Source organism: Eucyclogobius newberryi, unplaced genomic scaffold (assembly GCF_026437365.1).
Source record: "Eucyclogobius newberryi isolate DKJ021-1_F unplaced genomic scaffold, fEucNew1.0.hap1 SCAF_9, whole genome shotgun sequence".
Lineage (NCBI taxonomy): Eukaryota > Metazoa > Chordata > Actinopteri > Gobiiformes > Gobiidae > Eucyclogobius > Eucyclogobius newberryi.
Window position 1 is genome coordinate 19,502,011 of NW_027316532.1, and position 25,937 is coordinate 19,527,947.

At 42.2% G+C, this 25,937-nt stretch overlaps 1 protein-coding gene across 1 annotated transcript in view; it reads left to right on the forward strand.

The window, feature by feature from the left end:
* The window catches only part of LOC140353466 (glutathione hydrolase-like YwrD proenzyme), an 82,343-nt gene extending 56,877 nt beyond the window's left edge, over positions 1-25,466 (forward strand). Inside the window, exons 3-10 of the mRNA XM_072438041.1 lie at positions 11,136-11,288; positions 12,011-12,098; positions 14,976-15,147; positions 18,524-18,680; positions 20,347-20,517; positions 23,944-24,028; positions 24,397-24,492; positions 24,977-25,466. Coding sequence (XP_072294142.1) covers positions 11,136-11,288; positions 12,011-12,098; positions 14,976-15,147; positions 18,524-18,680; positions 20,347-20,517; positions 23,944-24,028; positions 24,397-24,492; positions 24,977-25,125 — 1,071 coding nt within the window. The 3' untranslated portion in view covers positions 25,126-25,466. The remainder of the gene's footprint in view (positions 1-11,135; positions 11,289-12,010; positions 12,099-14,975; positions 15,148-18,523; positions 18,681-20,346; positions 20,518-23,943; positions 24,029-24,396; positions 24,493-24,976) is intronic.
* Positions 25,467-25,937: the final 471 nt, after the last annotated feature.

Sequence of the window (25,937 nt, forward strand, 5' to 3'; positions counted from 1 at the left end):
CAGATATCACTCAAACACTCAGGGTCAAATGTCAATCGAACACTCGGGTCAAATGTCACTCAAACACTCGGGTCAAATGTCACTCGAACACTCAGGGTAAAATGTCACTTGAACACTCTGGTCAAATGTCAATCGAACACTCGGGTCAAATGTTACTCAAACACTCGTGTCAAATGTCACTCGAACACTCGGGTCAGATGTCACTCGAACACTCGGGTCAGATGTCACTCGAACACTCGGGTCAGATGTCACTCGAACACTCGGGTCAGATGTCACTCGAACACTCAGGGTCAAACGTCACTCAAACACTCGGGTCAAACGTCACTCGAACACTCGGGTCAAACGTCACTCGAAAACTCGGATCAAACGTCACTCGAATACTCAGTCAGGGTCAAACGTCACTCGAACACTCGGGTCAAACGTCACTCGAACACTCGGGTCAAACGTCACTCGAACACTCAGGTCAAACGTCACTCGAACACTCGGGTCAGACGTCACTCGAACACTCGGGTCAGACGTCACTCGAACACTCGGGTCAGACGTCACTCGAACACTCGGGTCAGATGTCACTCGAACACTCAGGGTCAAATGTCACTCGAACACTCGGGTCAGATGTCACTCGAACACTCGGGTCAGATGTCACTCGAACACTCGGGTCAAATGTCACTCAAACACTCAGGGTCAAATGTCACTCGAACACTCGGGTCAGATATCACTCGAACACTCGGGTCAGATATCACTCAAACACTCAGGGTCAAATGTCAATTGAACACTCGGGTCAAATGTCACTCAAACACTCGGGTCAAATGTCACTCAAACACTCAGGGTCAAATGTCACTCGAACACTCGGGTCAGATGACACTCGAACACTCGGGTCAGATGTCACTCGAACACTCTGGTCAGATGTCACTCGAACACTCAGGGTCAAATGTCACTCGAACACTCTGGTCAGATATCACTCGAACACTCGGGTCAAATGTCACTCAAACACTCAGGGTCAAATGTCACTCGAACACTCGGGTCAGATATCACTCGAACACTCGGGTCAGATATCACTCAAACACTCAGGGTCAAATGTCAATCGAACACTCGGATCAAATTTCACTCAAACACTCGGGTCAAATGTCACTCGAACACTCAGGGTAAAATGTCACTTGAACACTCTGGTCAAATGTCAATCGAACACTCGGGTCAAATGTTACTCAAACACTCGGGTCAAATGTCACTCGAACACTCAGGGTAAAATGTCACTCGAACACTCGGGTCAGATGTCACTCGAACACTCGGGTCAGATGTCACTCGAACACTCGGGTCAGATGTCACTCGAACACTCAGGTCAGATGTCACTCGAACACTCAGGGTCAAACGTCACTCGAACACTCGGGTCAAACGTCACTCGAACACTCGGGTCAAACGTCACTCGAAAACTCGGATCAAACGTCACTCGAATACTCAGTCAGGGTCAAACGTCACTCGAACACTCGGGTCAAACGTCACTCGAACACTCGGGTCAAACGTCACTCGAACACTCAGGTCAAACGTCACTCGAACACTCGGGTCAGACGTCACTCGAACACTCGGGTCAGACGTCACTCGAACACTCGGGTCAGACGTCACTCGAACACTCGGGTCAGATGTCACTCGAACACTCAGGGTCAAATGTCACTCGAACACTCGGGTCAGATGTCACTCGAACACTCGGGTCAGATGTCACTCGAACACTCGGGGTCAGATGTCACTCGAACACTCGGGTCAGATGTCACTCGAACACTCGGGTCAGATGTCACTCGAACACTCGGGTCAGATGTCACGCGAACACTCAGGGTCAAATGTCACTCGAACACTCTGGTCAGATATCACTTGAACACTCGGGTCAAATATCACTCAAACACTCAGGGTCAAATGTCACTCGAACACTCGGGTCAGATATCACTCGAACACTCGGGTCAGATGTCACTCGAACACTCGGGTCAAATGTCACTCGAACACTCGGGTCAGATGTCACTCGAACACTCAGGGTCAAATGTCACTCGAACACTCGGGTCAGATGTCACTCGAACACTCGGGTCAGATGTCACTCGAACACTCGGGTCAGATGTCACTCGAACACTCGGGTCAGATATCACTCGAACACTCAGGGTCAAATGTCACTCGAACACTCGGGTCAGATGACACTCGAACACTCGGGTCAGATGTCACTCGAACACTCTGGTCAGATGTCACTCGAACACTCAGGGTCAAATGTCACTCGAACACTCGGGTCAGATGTCACTCGAACACTCGGGTCAGATGTCACTCGAACACTCGGGGTCAGATGTCACTCGAACACTCGGGTCAGATGTCACTCGAACACTCGGGTCAGATGTCACTCGAACACTCGGGTCAGATGTCACTCGAACATTCAGGGTCAAATGTCACTCGAACACTCGGGTCAGATGTCACTCGAACACTCGGGTCAGATGTCACTCGAACACTCAGGTCAGATGTCACGCGAACACTCAGGGTCAAATGTCACTCGAACACTCTGGTCAGATATCACTTGAACACTCGGGTCAAATATCACTCAAACACTCAGGGTAAAATGTCAATTGAACACTCGGGTCAGATGTCACTCGAACACTCGGGTCAGATGTCACTCGAACACTCGGGTCAAATGTCACTCGAACACTCGGTTCAGATGTCACTCGAACACTCAGGGTCAAATGTCACTCGAACACTCGGGTCAGATGTCACTCGAACACTCGGGTCAGATGTCACTCGAACACTCGGGTCAGATGTCACTCGAACACTCGGGTCAGATATCACTCGAACACTCAGGGTCAAATGTCACTCGAACACTCGGGTCAGATGACACTCGAACACTCGGGTCAGATGTCACTCGAACACTCTGGTCAGATGTCACTCGAACACTCAGGGTCAAATGTCACTCGAACACTCTGGTCAGATATCACTCGAACACTCGGGTCAAATGTCACTCAAACACTCAGGGTCAAATGTCACTCGAACACTCGGGTCAGATATCACTCGAACACTCGGGTCAGATATCACTCAAACACTCAGGGTCAAATATCAATCGAACACTCGGGTCAAATGTCACTCAAACACTCGGGTCAAATGTCACTCAAACACTCAGGGTCAAATGTCACTCGAACACTCGGGTCAGATATCACTCGAACACTCGGGTCAGATATCACTCAAACACTCAGGGTCAAATGTCAATCGAACACTCGGGTCAAATGTCACTCAAACACTCGGGTCAAATGTCACTCGAACACTCAGGGTAAAATGTCACTTGAACACTCAGGTCAAATGTCAATCGAACACTCGGGTCAAATGTTACTCAAACACTCGGGTCAAATGTCACTCGAACACTCAGGGTAAAATGTCACTCGAACACTCGGGTCAGATGTCACTCGAACACTCGGGTCAGATGTCACTCGAACACTCGGGTCAGATGTCACTCGAACACTCAGGTCAGATGTCACTCGAACACTCAGGGTCAAACGTCACTCGAACACTCGGGTCAAACGTCACTCAAACACTCGGGTCAAACGTCACTCGAAAACTCGGATCAAACATCACTCGAATACTCAGTCAGGGTCAAACGTCACTCAAACACTCGGGTCAAATGTCACTCGAACACTCATGGTAAAATGTCACTTGAACACTCGGGTCAAATGTCAATCGAACACTCGGGTCAAATGTTACTCAAACACTCGGGTCAAATGTCACTCGAACACTCAGGGTAAAATGTCACTCGAACACTCGGGTCAGATGTCACTCGAACACTCGGGTCAGATGTCACTCGAACACTCGGGTCAGATGTCACTCGAACACTCAGGTCAGATGTCACTCGAACACTCAGGGTCAAACGTCACTCGAACACTCGGGTCAAACGTCACTCGAACACTCGGGTCAAACGTCACTCGAAAACTCGGATCAAACGTCACTCGAATACTCAGTCAGGGTCAAATGTCACTCGAACACTCGGGTCAAACGTCACTCGAACACTCGGGTCAAACGTCACTCGAACACTCAGGTCAAACGTCACTCGAACACTCGGGTCAGACGTCACTCGAACACTCGGGTCAGACGTCACTCGAACACTCGGGTCAGACGTCACTCGAACACTCGGGTCAGATGTCACTCGAACACTCAGGGTCAAATGTCACTCGAACACTCGGGTCAGATGTCACTCGAACACTCGGGTCAGATGTCACTCGAACACTCGGGGTCAGATGTCACTCGAACACTCGGGTCAGATGTCACTCGAACACTCGGGTCAGATGTCACTCGAACACTCAGGGTCAAATGTCACTCGAACACTCGGGTCAGATGTCACTCGAACACTCGGTTCAGATGTCACTCGAACACTCAGGGTCAAATGTCACTCGAACACTCGGGTCAGATGTCACTCGAACACTCGGGTCAGATGTCACTCGAACACTCGGGTCAGATGTCACTCGAACACTCGGGTCAGATATCACTCGAACACTCAGGGTCAAATGTCACTCGAACACTCGGGTCAGATGACACTCGAACACTCGGGTCAGATGTCACTCGAACACTCTGGTCAGATGTCACTCGAACACTCAGGGTCAAATGTCACTCGAACACTCTGGTCAGATGTCACTCGAACACTCAGGGTCAAATGTCACTCGAACACTCGGGTCAGATGTCACTCGAACACTCGGGTCAGATGTCACTCGAACACTCGGGTCAGATGTCACTCGAACACTCGGGTCAGATATCACTCGAACACTCAGGGTCAAATGTCACTCGAACACTCGGGTCAGATGACACTCGAACACTCGGGTCAGATGTCACTCGAACACTCTGGTCAGATGTCACTCGAACACTCAGGGTCAAATGTCACTCGAACACTCTGGTCAGATATCACTCGAACACTCGGGTCAAATGTCACTCAAACACTCAGGGTCAAATGTCACTCGAACACTCGGGTCAGATATCACTCGAACACTCGGGTCAGATATCACTCAAACACTCAGGGTCAAATGTCAATCAAACACTCGGGTCAAATGTCACTCAAACACTCGGGTCAAATGTCACTCAAACACTCAGGGTCAAATGTCACTCGAACACTCGGGTCAGATATCACTCGAACACTCGGGTCAGATATCACTCAAACACTCAGGGTCAAATGTCAATCGAACACTCGGGTCAAATGTTACTCAAACACTCGGGTCAAATGTCACTCGAACACTCAGGGTAAAACGTCACTCGAACACTCGGGTCAGATGTCACTCGAACACTCGGGTCAGATGTCACTCGAACACTCGGGTCAGATGTCACTCGAACACTCAGGTCAGATGTCACTCGAACACTCAGGGTCAAACGTCACTCGAACACTCGGGTCAAACGTCACTCGAACACTCGGGTCAAACGTCACTCGAAAACTCGGATCAAACGTCACTCGAATACTCAGTCAGGGTCAAACGTCACTCGAACACTCGGGTCAAACGTCACTCGAACACTCGGGTCAAACGTCACTCGAACACTCAGGTCAAACGTCACTCGAACACTCGGGTCAGACGTCACTCGAACACTCAGGTCAAACGTCACTCGAACACTCGGGTCAGACGTCACTCGAACACTCGGGTCAGACGTCACTCGAACACTCGGGTCAGACGTCACTCGAACACTCGGGTCAGATGTCACTCGAACACTCAGGGTCAAATGTCACTCGAACACTCGGGTCAGATGTCACTCGAACACTCGGGTCAGATGTCACTCGAACACTCGGGGTCAGATGTCACTCGAACACTCGGGTCAGATGTCACTCGAACACTCGGGTCAGATGTCACTCGAACACTCAGGGTCAAATGTCACTCGAACACTCGGGTCAGATGTCACTCGAACACTCGGGTCAGATGTCACTCGAACACTCAGGTCAGATGTCACGCGAACACTCAGGGTCAAATGTCACTCGAACACTCTGGTCAGATATCACTTGAACACTCGGGTCAAATATCACTCAAACACTCAGGGTCAAATGTCACTCGAACACTCGGGTCAGATATCACTCGAACACTCGGGTCAGATATCACTCAAACACTCAGGGTCAAATGTCACTCAAACACTCGGGTCAAATGTCACTCGAACACTCAGGGTAAAATGTCACTTGAACACTCAGGGTCAAATGTCACTCGAACACTCGGGTCAAATATCACTCGAACACTCGGGTCAAATGTCACTCAAACACTCAGGGTCAAATGTCAATCGAACACTCGGGTCAAATGTCAATCGAATACTCGGGTCAAATGTCACTCAAACACTCGGGTCAAATGTCACTCGAACACTCGGGTCAAATATCACTCGAACACTCGGGTCAAATGTCACTCAAACACTCAGGGTCAAATGTCAATCGAACACTCGGGTCCAATGTCACTCGAACACTTGGGTCAAATGTCACTCGAACACTCAGGGTAAAATGTCACTCGAACACTCAGGGTCAGATGTCACTCGAACACTCGGGTCAAATATCACTCGAACACTCGGGTCAAATGTCACTCAAACACTCAGGGTCAAATGTCAATCGAACACTCGGGTCAAATGTCACTCGAACACTCGGGTCAGATGTCACTCAAACACTCAGGTCAGATGTCACGCGCACACTCAGGGTCAAATGTCACTCGAACACTCTGGTCAGATATCACTTGAACACTCGGGTCAAATATCACTCAAACACTCATGGTCAAATGTCACTCGAACACTCGGGTCAGATATCACTCGAACACTCGGGTCAGATATCACTCAAACACTCAGGGTCAAATGTCACTCAAACACTCGGGTCAAATGTCACTCGAACACTCAGGGTAAAATGTCACTTGAACACTCAGGGTCAAATGTCACTCGAACACTCGGGTCAAATATCACTCGAACACTCGGGTCAAATGTCACTCAAACACTCAGGGTCAAATGTCAATCGAACACTCGGGTCAAATGTCAATCGAATACTCGGGTCAAATGTCACTCAAACACTCGGGCCAAATGTCACTCGAACACTCGGGTCAAATATCACTCTAACACTCGGGTCAAATGTCACTCAAACACTCAGGGTCAAATGTCAATCGAACACTCGGGTCCAATGTCACTCGAACACTCAGGGTCAGATGTCACTCGAACACTTGGGTCAAATGTCACTCAAACACTTGGGTCAAATGTCACTCGAACACTTGGGTCAAATGTCACTCGAACACTTGGGTCAAATGTCACTCGAACACTCAGGGTAAAATGTCACTTGAACACTCAGAGCTTGATATGGGGAGTGATGCAGCTCTTGTTCATTGTTCATTGGTACAAAGGTAAACATAGTTACAAAGGTAAAATTATCCACAAGACGAGTTATAAAACAGTTAAATGAACATGCAGAACACAATAACATTATGTACAGAAAATTCACTTGTGGACAAAGTCTGATGAACCAGATGATTTTTTATTAAAACCACAGAGTCTGTTTAGCCTTTTAGCTTTTGTCTCTCTCCGAGTTCATTTAAATCCAAAGGAAGTCATTCGATGGAAAAGTTCTTTCCAATGTTCAAAGTGTCTTTGCTCCTGCAGAGATCATAAATCTCCACGTGGACTGTTAGCTGATAACACCGTAGCCCGCATTCCTGTCACCATGGCAACATGAAGAGGTCATCTACATATCCTCCAGTGCCTTAGAAAAGCATGAACAAAGTGAACAAACAGGTCGAAGGATCAATTCCTGCTCAGACCCAGTTCTGTCGTAGAGTGTGAATGTGATGAATGAATGATTGACAGTGGAAGGTCAAAATGTCACATTTATGGCATATCTGCCTCGAGTGCCTTGGGTTAATGCTTCTCCCACAGCTCGGAACTCTCTGCAATCTGAACTGAATTTGTGTGAACTGGTGAACTGAAAGCGCTATTTTGAAAAACAAAAAGCGAATGAAACTCGTCTGTGCTTTTAAAGGAACCAAACGTGTAAACGTTTTTTATAATTATACGTTTTCCATTTCAGTGCAGGTCGCCCTCAAAAAGGAGTTTTCGATGAAAGACAGACGTTTTCTTTGGATTATATGTGGCTTAAATGTCTTTTGCTGCATTTTCTGGCCATGTTCCATTCTGTGTGTTTTTCCGTTCAATCTCAAAAAGTTTTTACTCTGTTAAATAAAGGTTTATATAACATTTAAACTTAAACAAGTATAAGGCCGAGAAGAGAAGACGAGTGATAAGATCGACCCGAGGATGTTAAAGTGCCCCCTACAGGCTGGACAACTCATTGAGCTAAAATGCAGTTAAGATAAATATATTTAAAATTTTGCTAAAAAATATATTTTTTAAAATCACAGAATATCGCATTTTTTTTAGGTTTTATTTCACTTCCTGTTTGTAATTGATGACATCACACTAGGAAATTACCCAGCAAACACTGGGCCAAAACTTATTTTTTTATTTGACAAATAAAAACATATGTGAGAGACTTTATTTGGTTGAATTAATGTTTAGAGAGTTAAAAAGTAGTTTATTTTATGTAAATTCAGCATAAACTGGAACGAGTCACTGGTGTGATGTCACTTCCTGTCATTTTCTACAGATTTTTGAACGTTTTTTCCACAAATACCTGCTCGATTGGTGTAAAACTATAATCTATATGTACGACAGGTATAAATACACCAAATAAAGTCAAAATACAATCATAAAAACCTGTCATACGCCCTTTAACTGAGCTGAGCAGAACACGTGAGCGAGTCGTGTACACCGTCGTTGCACAGGTTTGTTGTTTTTCTCACCCGCCTCCTCCCATCCTCTGTTCCTCTCTCGCCTCGACTCATTGTCTTTGCACCTCTAGGTTCATCCCGTTTCCACTTCCTCACTTTCCTGTCATCCAAACTTCCTTTTACAGCCACCCAAAACCCTGAGATTTCAGAATCAGCTAATTCTTTGTTTCAAGCGTTGCAAAGATTTAAGACGTTCAAATATGTTAAAGGGCTCATGACAGGTTTTTACCATTTTCTAATGTTGACTTTACATGGTGTGTTTATACCTGTTATAAATTATAGTTTTACACCAATCGAGCGGGTATTTGTGGAAAAAACGCAGAAAAATCTATAGAAAATGACAGGAAGTGACATCACACCAGGGACACTCATTCCAGTCAAATTTTATGCAGGATTTACACAAAGAAACAACCTTTTTGACTCTTTAAACATGAATTCAACTAAATAAAGTCGCTCTCATATATTTTTATTTGCCAAATAAAATAATCGTGACATTAGTGTTTTGGCCCAGTGTTTGCTGGGTAATCTCCTAGTGTGATGTCATCAATTACAAACAGGAAGTGAAATTATAAACCCAAAAAATGTGCTATTCTGTGATAACATTTTTAGATTTGTAGCAAAATTTGAAATATAAATATCTCAACTGCATTTTGGTTCAATGAGTCAGCCGACCTGTAGGGGGCGCTTTAAAATAGTAAATAGTAGTACTTTAAAAACACAAAAAGAATAGTGGAAGAGTTTGGAAGTAAGTAAATTTAACACACCTTATGACTTAAACTTAAACTTAGACCAAACCAAATGTAGTGCTGCGTAGTTTATCGCAATATTGGCCATATTTTCAGTGTTAAGGCCTAAATTAGCCTTGATTAGCCTTGGTTTTTTACACAGTTTGACAAGTAAATTAAGGCGTGTACATTTTGTTGAGAAAACTGGTGGTGGTAGATGTGAAGAGAAGGTGGAGGATGAGGGGAATGCAGAGGAGGAGCAGGGGAGGTGGTGGGTCGCAGTACGGTTTGAGCGGTCGAGCCATCTGCCTGAGCGCTTAAATGCGACCGCCTGGGTGCTGATTGGGAGCGGGGAGGAGTGACTTGAGAGCGTTGATTGGGGATGAGGAGCAGGTGTAGGGGCCATGATGCAGACGTCCCCTGACCTTTCACCCTCCTTCTTGGCCGGGAAAAACTGCATAACCTCTTTGGGATAAGCGCAGAAACCTGGGAGAGTCCATGGTGAAGTGAGGGATCTGACTCTCAGACGGACAGGCGGGCGCCCGCTTGAGTGCGATGATGGCGCTGGGGAGAGGGGTCCTGCCATGGTGACCGACGCCCGGACTGGGTGCGTTGGTTGAGTTAGGTCTTCCAGGCTGAATTTACGCAGGCTTCATTATCGCTATTGCAGTACTTTACAGCACTATTACCCAATACATTTTTCTGTCATTAATCCAGAAACAGTTTGTACTCTCTAATGACGTCATCTTTCATGACAATAGATTTTACTGCGTTTCCACGGCGACATGGCGGCACCATCGTCTGTGTGCGCAGGGCGGAGTGTTTGGTTTTCTCCATTTGTCACATTCTTAGTACGTGTTAGTGGAGGATTTATTGTCATTCACATAATCATTAGTCGACAATAATAAAGCTGTGAACTCATAACGTCGGTGCTATTTTTGGACCGAGCGGAATCCACGACGACGACGGAACATTCTCTGTGTGTCTGTGCCTTTGTCAAACTGTGGTGCTGGTGATTGTTATGATGCAAAAAGACATTCGCTCTTGTCAATAACAATAATTGATACAAAAAAATCCCTGGTAAAAATACATTGAGATATTAAATCATTAATTTGGATTTAATATACTCTAACTCTTCTTTTTCTCTCTTTTTTTTAATGCCATTCTCTTATTTTCTAATTCTATTCCTTTTCTTACCCTTTGAAAGAAAATGTATTTTATTTATTTTATTTATTTATTACTGCTGGGCCATTTGACCGCGCCGCGGCTCTGTAGCCACGGCCAAAAAGAAAAGGAAAAAAAAAGTCAAACTTCAAGTCCGGCTGCAACTAATTATTTTACGATGGATTATTTATCATTATTATTTATTTGTATTTGTCCAACAGTCAAACGATTATTTCTATTGAACACTGAGACTTTTAGAATACATTATCAACCAAATAAAGGTCAAAATAAGCTTTACTTCTAGATAGAGATGTTACAAATAAAATGTCAATAAGAATAATTGACAAAAATCCTTAGTGACAAATACATTGAGATATAATTTTTTCCCAATAACAATAATCAACAAAAAATCATAATCACGGGAATAAACTGAATGCATTTGTGTTGATGAACTGCATCTGAATCTGACATGTCTCGACAGGAGTTGGGCGAGCGCGGTAAAGCGGCGTTCTACGAAGGGCACGTGGCCAAAGCCGTGGTGGACGTGGTCAGGGAGAACGGCGGAGTGTTGACGGAGGCGGACCTGAAGAGCCACAGGAGCGAGGTCATCCGTCCAATCAGCTTCCAGTACCAGGTCTGCACGGAGGCTGATGAGTTCATGTTCAGAGCCTAAAAACATACAAATCTGCTATTTCCCTTTTGTGATCAGACTTTATACCGTATTTTCCAGAGTATAAGTCGCACCAGCCAAAAATTGGACAATAGAGAAGAAAAAAAACATATATAAGTCGTACTGGAGTATAAGTCGCAGTTTTGGGGAAATTTATTTGACAAAATCCAAGAGCAAGAACAGACATTTCATCTTGAAATGCAGTTTAAAATAATAACAGATTAGAGAACAATGGTGAATAGGTGCACGTATGCTAACGCTAACACCTTCAGCTACATGACGCACAAACAACGAACTGTGGTAAGTGTCTGGTATGGTATTAACAGTTATTCAGATAACTATAGCATAAAGAACATGCTAACAAGTTTACCAAAGCATCAGTATTACCCCAAATCACTAAATCCATTGAATTCTTCTTCCTCTGTGTCACTTCTAAACAACTCCACAAACTCCAGAGGTAGAGGAAGTACAGATTCTTCTTCTGCGTCGCTTAGAGCATAGAGCGCCCTCTTGTGGTTGTCAGTGTGAAAATTAACGAAAAATATCACATGTAAGTCGCACCCCGGCCAAAACTATGAAAAAAGGTGCGACTTATAGTCCGCAAAATACGGTATTTGTTAAGAAGGTGCAGCATGACAGCGGCTAACCCAGTGTGACGTGGGCGTGTTTGCCGTGTGTGTGTCCAGGGCGTGACTCTGTGGGAACCGCCCCCGAACGGTCAGGGCTTGGCCGCTCTGCTACTGCTCAACATCCTGGACAACTTCCCCCTCAAAGGTCAGGCAGAGAACACCAGGCTCATAATAATAATAATAATAATAATATAGCCGCAAGCGGCAATGATCGGCCCTCGCCACGCCGCCGCCACACCGCCGCCACGCCGCAAGAGGAGGGGGCGCTAACGCGCCCCAATTGTCCTTTTATTACGCCTACTGCTGAATCTGTGACGCTGTCACATCTTCTCCCCTTTGTTTTACCATCAAAAAGCAATTCTATTTTGAATTCTTGGCAAAATGTGCGGCTTTGCCGCACAGACACCGTGACTCTTTGAATAAAAATGTGAATAACTTTTGACGGTTCACCCCTGAAGATGAGTCTCACCAAATTTCAGGTTAATAGGGCTAACGCCCTGGGAGGAGTTTGTGAAAGTCTAAAGTGTAAACATGTTCTGGCGATTTCCCCATTGGAATAACATGGGAGGTTTTGGTCATCGCTACGGCAACGCCATAACAATTATGATATGGGTCTCATTGACTTTTTTGATGGGGCCAAAATTGAGTTGTGTGTCAAATTTCATAAAATTTCGCAAAACTAAACATTTAACCTCCATATAAAATCTGTAGGGGGCGCTGTGGTGCCAAATTAATCTATTTCACTTCAAGTACGTTTAGCGCAAAGAGTTTAACAACTGATTCTAATTTGACGCAATTCGGACTTTATCTGCGCAAACGGCAGAAATGTTAAATTTGGGAGATTTCTGAAATTCTAGCTACAGTTTGCGGCTTCGCCGCACAGAGACCGTGACAGGTATCAATGTAATTTCGATAACTTTTGATGTCCCACTCCTCAGTGGCATTTTAACCAAATTTCAGCTTTTTAGGGCCACCGCCCTGGGAGGAGTTTGTAAAAGTAAGACGTTTGGAAAAACTCCGAAGTCATGTTTAGCCATTTTTGAACCAATATGGCCAACATTTGGTTGGGCGGACGGCGTTGCCGTAATAATATTTTTTACTTCTCTTGTCACCATCTACCTCTGCGCCAAATTTCATGATTCTACGATAAGATTTTTTTTGGGTCATTTTCTATCTTAATGCATTTTTGGTACATTTGAGGGCGCTGACGCGCCAATTTTTTAAATTTTAGAAAAGGGAGATAGCCAGAATGTAGAGAGGCACGATTTTTAGAGGTGTGTAAATTTTTGTGACTTTCACTGGGTGAAAAATAGGGGGGTTGGTCCCGAGAAGAAGAAGAAGAAGAAGAAGAAGAAGAAGAAGAAGAAGAAGAAGAAGAAGAAGAAGAAGAAGAAGAAGAAGAAGAAGAAGAAGAAGAAGAAGAAGAAGAAGAAGAAGAAGAAGAAGAAGAAGAAGAAGAAGAAGAAGAAGAAGAAGAAGATTTTGAGTGGGCTCCGCCCACTTTGTGTTTTTGGCCCTCTATACAGTAATAATGTTCAATTTTTGCATTACATGCTTATATGCACGGAACATGCAAGAGATGGGGAACGTATTCGTGAGCTACTTAGCGCAAATGAGTGCTTTAAATGTCGTGCGGTCGTCATCCCAATGTAAAGTGCTCGTTTAGTGCGAACTTTTGCACGGGCTTCGCCCGTTTACAACGGTAATGTTCCATTTTCCTACAACTAATTAGTATGCACGGGGCGTGCATGAGTGGAGGAGTGCGTTAGTGAGTGTTTGGAAGTGGGCGAGCGCTTCGCGCTCGATTTCGTGCGCACTACGTGCGCACTTTCGCAGCCGTGCTTCGCACGGCCTTACGAGACTAATAGGCCTCTCGCCAGCTTGTGGCGCTCGGCCCTAATTAATGGATCCACGATGTACAGAGCAGAGTCGATCGTCCCTGGCCTGATGCGCTTTGAACAGTCAATACTGATGTAAACGTTCATTCTCATTCATTTCAATAGTGTAGTCAGAAAAATCCTGTATTTTGGTGTATTATAGCAAATTAATCAGTGTGTGTAGTGAACCCAGGTGCTTTTCATAAGTGCATTCAGTCTTCGCACTGTTGGAGCAGATAGATGTTTGTTGTTTATTTGTTTGTTACATTTACCATCGAGAGATTTTAGTCCGTGTCTTGCTTCCGGTTTTGGTCGTACGCAGAAATAAAACTAAAAGTGTCATCGTAAGCTGTTGTGGCCCAGTATGATTGTGGCGCCCTGTTTTCCAGCCCCAACGGTTTGGAGGCTAACGCTAACTCGAGGTTGACTAGGACGTCGCCCAATTAATCGACAAATCGCTCCCTTCATAAATAAATAGTGTAAATTCTATTCCACTTTTTCTGACTACATCTCAAAAGTAGCATTTTTAAAGCATGAACAAAGTTAAGTTAATTCATAATGAACCTTTCCTTTAGTTTATTAAGGATGATTCAGGTTCATCCATCCATCCATTTTCTACCGCTTGTTCCCTTTCGGGGTCGCGGATTCAGTAACTACGTCATTAAAGAGGATTAAAGGAGACGTATGGCGCTTTTTTCAAGTGCTTAGTATTGCACTATATCATGAGTAGATCATCTTTTTATAGTTTGTAAATGGGAAGAAAAAAACGGGAGAACTGATAAGCTCCGCCGCTTTACTATGATAAGCTCCGCCTCTTCACAATGATAAGCTCCGCCTCTTCACATTGACATTTTCTCCGTAACAAGCTTCAGACTTAGATTTTTTTTGTCTTTGAAAAGTGCGTACGTGACATGTTAGAACTCGACACGTGTCACTCTGAGTCACAGGAAGCACGGAGGTGGGCGAGGATAGGGGGTAGGTGAAAACAGGACTTTTCTGCGCTCTCGAGCCTCAGTTGCAGGACAAAACAGGATAAACTCAAACAGGAATCAAACAAAACACAACTTTGAGTAAACTAAAGATGAGTAAACACGCTGGTTAAAGTCATGATACGTCCCCTTTAATGAAGTCATGTGTGTTTGCAGCGCTCGGCCACAACAGCTCAGACTACATCCACGTTCTGACCGAGGCCGTGCGACTGACCCAGACAGACGTGCTGCGTTGCCTGGGCGACCCTGGTCACGTGACTGTCCCCGTGGACGAGCTGCTGGACCCGAGCTACGGCCGGACGAGAGCGCGGAGCATCAGCGCGGACAGGTCACTGTTAGATACAGAGTCGTCACCGACGGCAACACTAAACACTAGTCGTTTTAAAGCCCCAATGTGCAACTTTTCAGACGTTCTATGGACTTTAAAAAATGTTATGATGGACTTTAAACGTACAAAGATATATTTTATGCACCTAAGCCCAAGTGCCTAATAATAAAATAAATAAAAATAAATAAATAAATAAATGATAATAATGATAATACATGAAATTAAAAATAATAACACAAATTAATACAAATTTAGAAAATAAAATGAAATAAAAATACATATTCAAAATAATCATAATAACCAATCTACACAATCGGCCCCTCCAATATAATAGATATAATAATAGAAATACAACAGATTTCAGATTAGATTAAATAACCATGGTGTCATCAGTCCTAAATCAAAGTGAAGACAGAAATAATATAAACTATAGTAACGGGTTTAAATACTTATGAACATACTTTTACATACTTGCATTCGCCCATATTAACATTTGCTTTGGTTTTCTTTACTTCACTGACAGATCATTGGTATAATTACTGTTGTACAAAGCATTTCCAAACCCATGAATTCAAGTTTGTTTTCCTGGAGAATCCTGACAACAACATTCAGACAATTACGTTCAGAAATGTGATTAAAACCTCTTTAATATGTTTATTATTATTATTGTTTGTCCCATACACAACTCAAGAACGACCAAAAGATTTGTATTCAAAAGATGAATAACTTTATCCGTTCAAAATAGACTTCCATCTAACAATGACACCTCTAATATTAGAATGAAATGACCCATAAAAGTGCAGAATAATCACTTTATTTAGACGCTTACAACATACATTTCCCCAGATTTTTCATTTGAATCCACTTTTTTTGCAACATTTGAATATTTTACATTGAAAACGACTATTAGAATATGAAGTTTTCCTATATTTTCAGATTATTTTTGTTTTATTTTGACAATCTGCTGGATTTAAACCCTTTTTTGTCGCCCACCTCGAGCGTAAAGTGCAGTTTGTGACATTGTGGTGTTTCTGGCGTGGAAACACGGGGTAATGTCGTTGCCGTTGCCGTGCGATCGCCGTGGCAGAGATTAGACACAGGAACTCGAGCGTCTTTGACACCGCGGGACTTTGGACCTTTATCTGATGCTAAACAAACAGCACAGGCCCGTAAAACTGCACAATCGTTCTGTGTTCACACTTTTATAACTCATAACTTTAAAACAGACTTCAGTTTATGTGAACGGCAGACACTTGTAAAGCATCATTTAGTTTAATTTATCATAAACATTATTTTAGATGATGTCAGTTTAGAGGGGAAGATCTGCTGCTTCTGGAAGTATTCTGTGTGATAAAAACGATGGTTAATGGTTAATGTGACACACTTAGACCTTTTGTACAAATATTTGACAAACCTTCATTTTCTGCTTTGTTTGTTTATTTATTACTTATTTTGTATATCTAAGAAAAAAAGGAAAAATACAGATAAGATAAAAGGCCGTGGCTGCAGAGCCGCGGCGCGGTCAAATAGCCCAGCAGTTTCAGGAACCGCGGCACTGCCATATAGCCTCATGGCTAACCCTAACCCTAACCTTAACCTTAACCTTAACCTTAACCTTAACCTTAACCTTAACCTTAACCTTAACCTTAACCTTAACCTTAACCTTAAAGGTGGAATGGACGATTTTTTTTCAGCTAATTTTTTATCATATTTCCTCGTGGCATGGATAAATCATTTGTCCTGCCACGTATCAATCATAAAACGCACCTATCGCTCACCTGCAGCCGCTTGCGGTTCGTCCCCACGTTTCCGCGTGCCTAAGCGCATGGATCTATCATAATATAGTTCCCTCAGTGTACGGGGCAAAATGAAGACGGAGAAAGACAGTTCGAGCTGACTCAGAAGTGGACAGAAATCTACGGGAGACGAGAGATGCGATGCGCTCCGTTGCGCTAATAAACAAACGCACGTGTGTGTTGTATCGGTCCCGTATTCGGTTGTTTATTAATTTATTATTATTATTTCTTTTAGGAAAAATATAAATATGATAAAAATAAATAAACATATTTTTTTATATAATAGAATAGATTATATTTTTTATTATTCATGTACAAACTGTAGGGCTAAGAATTAGGATTATTTTAGTTGTCGACTGGTCAGCGGTTTTGTTTGTTTCTATTTGTCGACTTTTTCAGTAAATTTTTGATCAAATAAATGTTGAAATACGGTGACTGAAGACTTCTAGATAAAGACAATTTATGAATAAAGTGTTTTTATTGAAGAAAAACACAAATTGTTCATTCTTTTTGACATTTTGATTGAATAATTCCGCTGTCTTTGTGTTAAAATATATTTTCTATGTGTTTTAGAGTCTATTATTTCAATTATTCTGATTATTTTTCATAGTCGACGAGCTGCGATTTGTCTGTAATAAACTGTGAAGTGCAGAAGTTAAATTTAGTTTTTCAAGATTTAGAATGGCATGATTTATAACACCTTTTGCATTCATTTGAAAATATTTTAGATACATTTTAAACAGTTTACATTTTTGTGTTGGTCACTTTCTATGTTGCTTTGTTCTCCTCTGGTCATGTGTTTGTGTTTTCTCACGTTCAGAAATGGCCGAAACGCAAACCTAAAGCCAAACAAACGCACAGTACGTTAAAGTAATCAGGAAAGATCCACACACTCCATAAGCGTGTTTAAATATAACAATAATATTTGTGATCCGAGCGTGTGTTTTTTGTCCCGTCTGTGTTTGACGGGGAATAAACCGGAGCAGGAAATGACAGATGAGGTTTACAGCTTCAGTTACCAAGCGACCGCACACACACACACACACAACAAAAATCTTTTAAAACCAAATATTTTTTTTTGTAATATATCAACTTTTGCCAATTTAAAGTCCTTATAAAAGTTCTGCTGTTTTTCTAATCATGACTTTAGTTTGGTGGTAAAGAAGCTGTGGTAAATAGTTATCACAGTTTTACTTCCGTTAAGTCGCAGTTTGTGAAGACATTTTTGATAAATAAAAGTTGACAGGAAGTGGAGCTGAATCCCTCTGTGATGTCATCAACGCGCAACGTGCCGTTGAAAACACAGAGACAGTTTACACTGACACTTTTCTGACTGTTTAAACCGTTGTTCGACAAAATAAAGGTGTTTGATGGTATTATTGTGTGTCAGATCAGAACTGTCATTTATGTGCATTTTGGCTCTTGTTTACAGTCTGGTTGCTAGGTAACGGCGGTGGAATTACCTCTACCTGTGTCCAACCAGGAAGTACAATTATAAACTTTACACAATGGTCGAACTGGAGACAAACGGGCAAAACGTTTAATACAATCTGAGCTATAATTGTTTTGTTGTTGTCCAGGGCGATGGAGGGGGTGGAGCCCGGCCTGCAGACAGGAAGTGACACGGTGTACTTCTGCGTGGTGGACGGCGAGGGAAACGCCTGCTCCTTCGTCAACAGCAACTACATGGGCTTCGGCTCCGGTCTCGTCCCCAAAGACTGCGGCTTCTCTTTGCAGGTTTGAGCACGTGCGAAAGGTCGTTATGTCGTCGTCACGGTTACGGCTTCAGCGCAGCAGAAGCAGAGAACCCAAACACAGCGTCATGTGTGCCCTGCTGCAGGTCAAACATGTGACATCACAGCGACGGGGCTCAGCGTCTGCTAAAGCTTAGATTTGTCTCTGGGATGTCCACAAGTCCATCAGAAATTACCATCAAATGTGATTGTGTAGAAAAATCCAATCCAACTTTGTTTACCGTATTTTCCAGACTATAAGTTGTACCTTTTTTCATAGTTTTGGCCGGGTTGCGACTTATACTTATATTTATACTTATATACTTATGCTCAGGAGCGACTTATATGTGATATTATTTTTATATATAAAATATATAACAATATATATATTGTTAATTTGACGCTTGCAACTGCATTTCATACTCCAGTGCAACTTATATATGTTTTTTCTTCTCTGTTGTGCTTTTTTTGGCTGGTGCGACTTATACTCCGGAAAAAAAAGGGTAGTTTAGTTTAGTTTGAAGTTGAAGTTGAAGTTGAAGTTGAAATTTTATGTATAGGGTTGGTTTAGGTTCACTTTTAGTTTTAGCGTTAGCATTAGCTTTAGCGTTTACTTGAACTTGAAGCTTTAGGTTTAGGTTCAAGTTTAGTTAAGTTTAGCTAAGTTTAGTTTGATTTAGGTTAAGTTTAGTTGAAGTTTTAGTTTTAGGCTTGGGGTTGATTTAGTTTTAAGTGTGGTTTAAGTTTAAGTTATGGTTGGTTTAGTTTATTTTAAGCTTAGTTTAAAGTCCATATGACACATTAAGCTACACTTTTCAGTAAAACAAAGTGGCATTGTTTTAATACCACTTCCTGGTTTGACATGGCCAGCAAATATGGAAATAATACGTAATAATAACTGTTTCTTAGCAACCAGATTCTAAACAAGGGCCAATTTAAATAATAATTTTACAAATAATTACACCTGACCACACGTTTATTTTTGTCATAAAAAGGTGTAAGTTACAAAATTTCTCTGCATTTTTAATGTTTAATTTAGTCTTTATTTGAAGGGACAATGTAAAGAGACATTAAGAGACATCATAAACATGTTTCCATCAGCTGTTCTTGATTCACAGGAATAAATTATACAATGTAATTACACCAAGTCAGTGATAAGAACAATTAATACTATAAAAGTCAATGATAAGAACAATGTCCACTCTCGGACCCCAACACACATCAGCAGTTTTAAACAGATCCTGAACTGACAGTTATAACAGAAGCAGCTCATCATTTTACATCTCAAACACCTTCAGAACAGAAACAGGTTCATGAACTGTTCAAAATTGCAGACTTGACTAATTAATTCTATCCATCAATCTAATTCTCTAAAATGCATAGTTTTTTCTAAGAATCTCATCTGAAATTAGGATGTGGGTGGGGGTAGGGGGTAGGTGAAAACAGGAATATTCTGAGCACTCGAGTCTCAGTTGTAGAATAAAACAGGATGAACTCAAACATGAATGAATCAATCAAAATACAACTAATTAAAGCTCGTAAAAGATGTAAGATTTAAGTATTTACAAAATCCATTTTCTGCTTTTCACTTTGACATCAGTCCAAAGATCATCACAGTGACATATTCTGTGACTTTCATAAACAGTCAGTGTTTGACTTTGTCCCCTCAGAATCGTGGTGCAAACTTCTCGCTGCGTCGTGGACACCCAAACTGCATCGCCGGAGGGAAGCGTCCATATCACACCATCCTGTGTGCTCTGGTCACTGACTCCAGCACTGGACAGCTCCTGGCAACGCTCGGAGTCATGGGAGCATTTATGCAGCCGCAAGGACATGTCCAGGTATGAGAGAGGACACGTCCAGGTATGAGAGAGGACACGTCCAGGTATGAGAGAGGACACGTCCAGGTTTGTGAGAGGACACGTCCAGGTATGAGAGAGGACACGTCCAGGTATGTGAGAGGACACGTCCAGGTATGTGAGAGGACACGTCCAGGTATGAGAGAGGACATGTCCAGGTATGAGAGAGGACACGTCCAGGTATGAGAGAGGACACGTCCAGGTATGAGAGAGGACACGTCCAGGTATGAGAGAGTGAGAGAGGACATGTCCAAGTCAAAAGTGACATTTCTGTCCTTTTGTAGTTAATTTTATTTGTTCATTCATGTCAGAACAACATCAAGATTTAACATAATGTCTTTTTTATGAACACATAAAACGAGGCCCTCAAAATCCCTATAAAACCTCAAGTCATAAATTGTACCAAGGGGCCCGCTTTAGGGACCTGAACCTCCAAATACAGTTATATTTTATTACATTCCTGGTGCTTTGTTAAAGAGTGAATGTTGTTTTTGAGATCATCCTTTTTGTAATTCTTGCTCATCACAAACGGAAAGCTGTGATTGGCTAACATTTCTGCCTCCTGTCACTGTCGGCCAATCACAGCCTGTTACCTTCACCTCTCATCATTAGCTTCAATTCATATAAATGCACTTTCTCTCCCTTATCTCATCTTCAGGAACAGCAACATTGTATTTGAAAATAAAGCTCATATGAAATAGAATACAATGATATAATATAATAATAATTGTTTGGTGAAACACTGGGAAGTATTTTTAATATAAGAGAATGTTTTTAGTACAGCTTCTCAGCCAGAACACGGATGCTGATGTTGTTCGCCTCCTCAGCCTCTCCATCTTCTCTTCACTTCCAGAGTCGAGCCGTTGTCTTAGTATTTTTATATCTTTATTGTCTGTAAGGGCCAAAATGTGATGAAATGTGATTGATAAAGTCTGTCCTCTTGCAATATCTTAACTCCCTCGACCTGTAGTAGAAAAAGCTTCAGTTGTAGTCATCTGGACTCAGTTTGAAAAAATAGACGTTTCGACTCTCATCCAAGAGTCATTGTCAATAACAGAATTTAGATCGAGAACTCCGATATTAATACTGTTCTGTGGTAAGACCCACCCATTGGGAGGAGCCTTCCTGAAGTAGAAAGAGTTGTTTGTTTCAACAGAAACTCCCCCCTTGTATCTACCGAGCTAGCCTATTCAGAATTTTTAATGGGCTATTAGAATCCTCTTTGTCTTTGTGAGACCCTGGCTCAACCACCCTGAGTACCTGATTAGCATCTGAATGTCCTGGTCCTGGTCCTCTACCTTTCCAGGGGTTCAGTAACCCATTATAAATAACAGGAAGATTGAATCTGAGCCCTCCATTTCTGTTTAAAGAAGGTCTTTCTTTTTTAACAAAAATAGCTTCCTTGACTCCTCTTTCAAACCATCTTTTCTCCCTGCTTAAAACCTTCACCTCACCGTCTTCAAACGAGTGATTAGAGGCTTCAAGATGGAGATGCACGGCACTCTGAGGTCCTGAACTTGTATTTCTTCTGTGCTGATAAAGCCTCTTGTGTAGAGGCTGTTTCGTCTCACCTATGTAACGTTCTTTACAGCTTTCTTCACTGCATTGGATCGAATAAACTACATTGCTCTGTTTTTGAGTCGGCAACTTGTCCTTAGGGTGAACCAGTTTTTGTCTTAAAGTGTTTCCTGGTTTAAAATAAACAGGGACTTTGTGTTGTCTAAAAATTCTCTGCAGTTTTTCCGACAGGCCAGACACATAAGGGATAGAAACACCCTTCCTTCTCTGTTCAGTTTCCCTTTTGTCCTGCTTCTTGGTTCTCTTCACTCTGTTGAGAGCCCAAGCGGGGTAACCACAGGCTGAGAGGGCATTTTGGACATGTTTTTCCTCTTTCTTCTTGTCCCCGGAATTGAAAGTAAGTGGTTTTTCAATTCCGGGGACAATTTTACAGACAGATTCATGGCTATGCCATGGGCTCACCCGTCTCTCCCATTGTGGCCAACCTGTACATGGAGCACTTTGAGAAGAAGGCACTGGCCTCATTCTCAGGCATAGCTCCAAAACTGTGGCTTCGCTATGTCGATGATACTTTTGTAACAATCAAGAAACAAGAGCTGGAAACCTTCTCTGATCACATCAATGCTGTGGACCCACATATTAGGTTTACAAGAGAAGACGCTAAGGAGAATCGCTTGGCCTTTCTTGATTGTTCCACGATCAGAGGAGAGGACGGGAAACTCCAAATAGAAGTATATAGGAAACCTACACACACGGACCAGTATCTGCTCTTTGGTTCCAACCACCCACTACAGCACAAGCTGGGGGTGATCAGAACCTTACAACACAGAGCTCAAGGTGTGCCCACCAGCTCAGAGGGCAAGAAGAAAGAGGAAAAACATGTCCGAAATGCCCTCTCAGCCTGTGGTTACCCCGCTTGGGCTCTCAACAGAGTGAAGAGAACCAAGAAGCAGGACAAAAGGGAAACTGAACAGAGAAGGAAGGGTGTTTCTATCCCTTATGTGTCTGGCCTGTCGGAAAAACTGCAGAGAATTTTTAGACAACACGAAGTCCCTGTTTATTTTAAACCAGGAAACACTTTAAGACAAAAACTGGTTAATCCTAAGGACAAGATGCCGACTCAAAAACAGAGCACTGTAGTTTATTCGATCCAATGCAGTGAAGAAAGCTGTAAAGAACGGTACATAGGTGAGACGAAACAGCCTCTACACAAGAGGCTTTATCAGCACAGAAGAAATACAAGTTCAGGACCTCAGAGTGCCGTGCATCTCCATCTTGAAGCCTCTAATCACTCGTTTGAAGACGGTGAGGTGAAGGTTTTAAGCAGGGAGAAAAGATGGTTTGAAAGAGGAGTCAAGGAAGCTATTTTTGTTAAAAAAGAAAGACCTTCTTTAAACAGAAATGGAGGGCTAAGATTTAATCTTCCTGTTATTTATAATGGGATACTGAACCCCTGGAAAGGCAGAGGACCAGGACCAGGACAAGTAGATGCTAATCAGGTACTCAGGGTGGTTGAGCCAGGGTCTCACAAAGACAAAGAGGATTCTAATAGCCCATTAAAATTCTGAATAGGCTAGCTCGGTAGATACAAGGGGGGAGTTTCTGTTGAAACAAACAACTCTTTCTACTTCAGGAAGGCTCCTCCCAATGGGCGGGTCTTACCACAGAACAGTATTAATATCGGAGTTCTCGATCTAAATTCTTTTATTGACAATGACTCTTGGATGAGAGTCGAAACGTCTATTTTTTCAAACTGCGTCCAGATGACTACAACTGAAGCTTTTTCTACTATGGAATACGCCTGGACGAATGAGGGATTACACCGACATATTCCCTTGACCTGTATTTCATGTATTTGTTCAGTAATAGTTTCTCTTCGTTCTCTTGAAGGTTTTGTTGAACATGTTGCAGTTTGGGATGAATCCACAGCAGGCTTTAGATGCTCCTCGAGTCTACGTTCACTTCGACCAGAAAAGTAAGACTTCCCTCTCCACAAAAACACTGCACAGGAAATATGAGTTTTATGACAAGTATTGCGCCATAAAATCTATTTCTGCTTCGATTAATGATTAATAGTTTCCCCACACTGTGTTCCCTCTTATTTTACAGTTATTACAGCGAGTTCCTAACAGACAAATATACTTTTTATTAGTACTTTTATGCTTATGAATTGCATGGAAACAGTAGAGTTTATATGTGTTTATACGTGTTCATATCATTTTACATGGTGATTGGGTTGTAGTTGTTGTGTTCACCTCTTCTTCACCTCGTCTTCACCTCTTCTTCACCTTGTCTTCATCAGAGTGCAGTCTGTCACAGTTTGTCTTTGTTGCTCTGGTGCAGGTGAGCAGTGGGTGGTCAATGTGGAAGAGGGCGTTGATCAAACCGTAGCCGAGGAGCTAAAGAGGAAAGGACATAACGTCAACTTCCCCGTCACAGGTAAGTTTGTCTTAACTTCAGAAAACCTAATCTTAGCCCTTTACCCTAACATTGTTCCTAACATTAACCTTTATGTGTCCTGAACACCACCAAAAAGTATTTTCTCTTATGTGTCCTGAACACCACCCAAAGAAAGTATTTTCTCGTATGTGTCCTGAACACCACCCAAAGAAAGTATTTTCTCGTATGTGTCCTGAACACCACCCAAAGAAAGTATTTTCTCGTATGTGTCCTGAACACCACCCAAAGAAAGTATTTTCTCGTATGTGTCCTGAACACCACCCAAAGAAAGAATTTCTCTAAATATGTCCTGAACATGTATTTTTGGCACGTGTTCAGTGTCTTTTACGCCGTGAACCAGAACGACCTGTTTGAGCTCGAGTCATCTGGTCTTTTATGTTGTTGTTGTTTTATGGCGGTTGGCATCCGAGTGTTGCATTACCGCCAGACTTTATTTCTTAGACTGTTGTCTCTTTGCTTTTAGGTCATAAGAGGTCTCAGTTTGGGCGGGGCCAGATCATCACCGTGGGCGACTGGTGGGACCTGTCTGTCAATCAAACCAATGGCCCAATCAGAAGAGTGCTGTGGGCGGGATCTGACCCCAGAGCAGACGGATGTGCTCAGGGACATTAGAGTGTTTATTCAGACGAGTGCCTTTCGATCATTTGTGTACAAACTCGTTTATTTGTTTTCTGAAGAAGTCATGAGTTTGGAATATTAGACATAAATACACAGAGCTATAACTTACATTTTTATATTAACTTTAGTCCTGAAAGTTTTTGTGTTTTTAAAATCAAAACAAAGAAAATCTATGAAAGAACAAAACAAAATGGAAATTAAAATACATATATCAATTAATAATAGTAATCAATTAATCACCAGAAAACTACAACCAAAGTTTTATTGAATTTTTAAAATATATTTATCTGTATTATTAATTTTTATTGATATTGATTTTCTTTTTAATCTTTATGCGTTATGCCCAAAGCCACTGTTTTTGTCCTTTCACTACCTCAACAATCCTGTTTACATTATGTACCAAAGAAATGCTATGTATTTTTAAATTGCGGGAGATAATTTGTGTCATCAGATTTTGAATTTTAAATATAGGTGAATTTTTCAACTTCTACTTTTTAATTTTCAGATTTTTTTAATTTTAATGCCTGAAAATCTTATGCATTAATATTTAAATGCTCGCCACAAAAAAACTATGATTTTCAGGGTTAGAAAATTCAAAGTGAGAAGTTGCAAATTCATTTAAAATTCAAAATCTGATTAAACAAATAAGTCCCAGAATTTTCAAATTGTCTCAGTGATGAAATGCTTTGACACACTTTTGTTTGTTCGTTTATTCTACTTCTTTGTCTTAAAAATAAACAAAAGTACATCTTGTGTTTGTGTTTTACGTTTCCAGACTTCATCCTAGCAATAAGAAATAATATAAA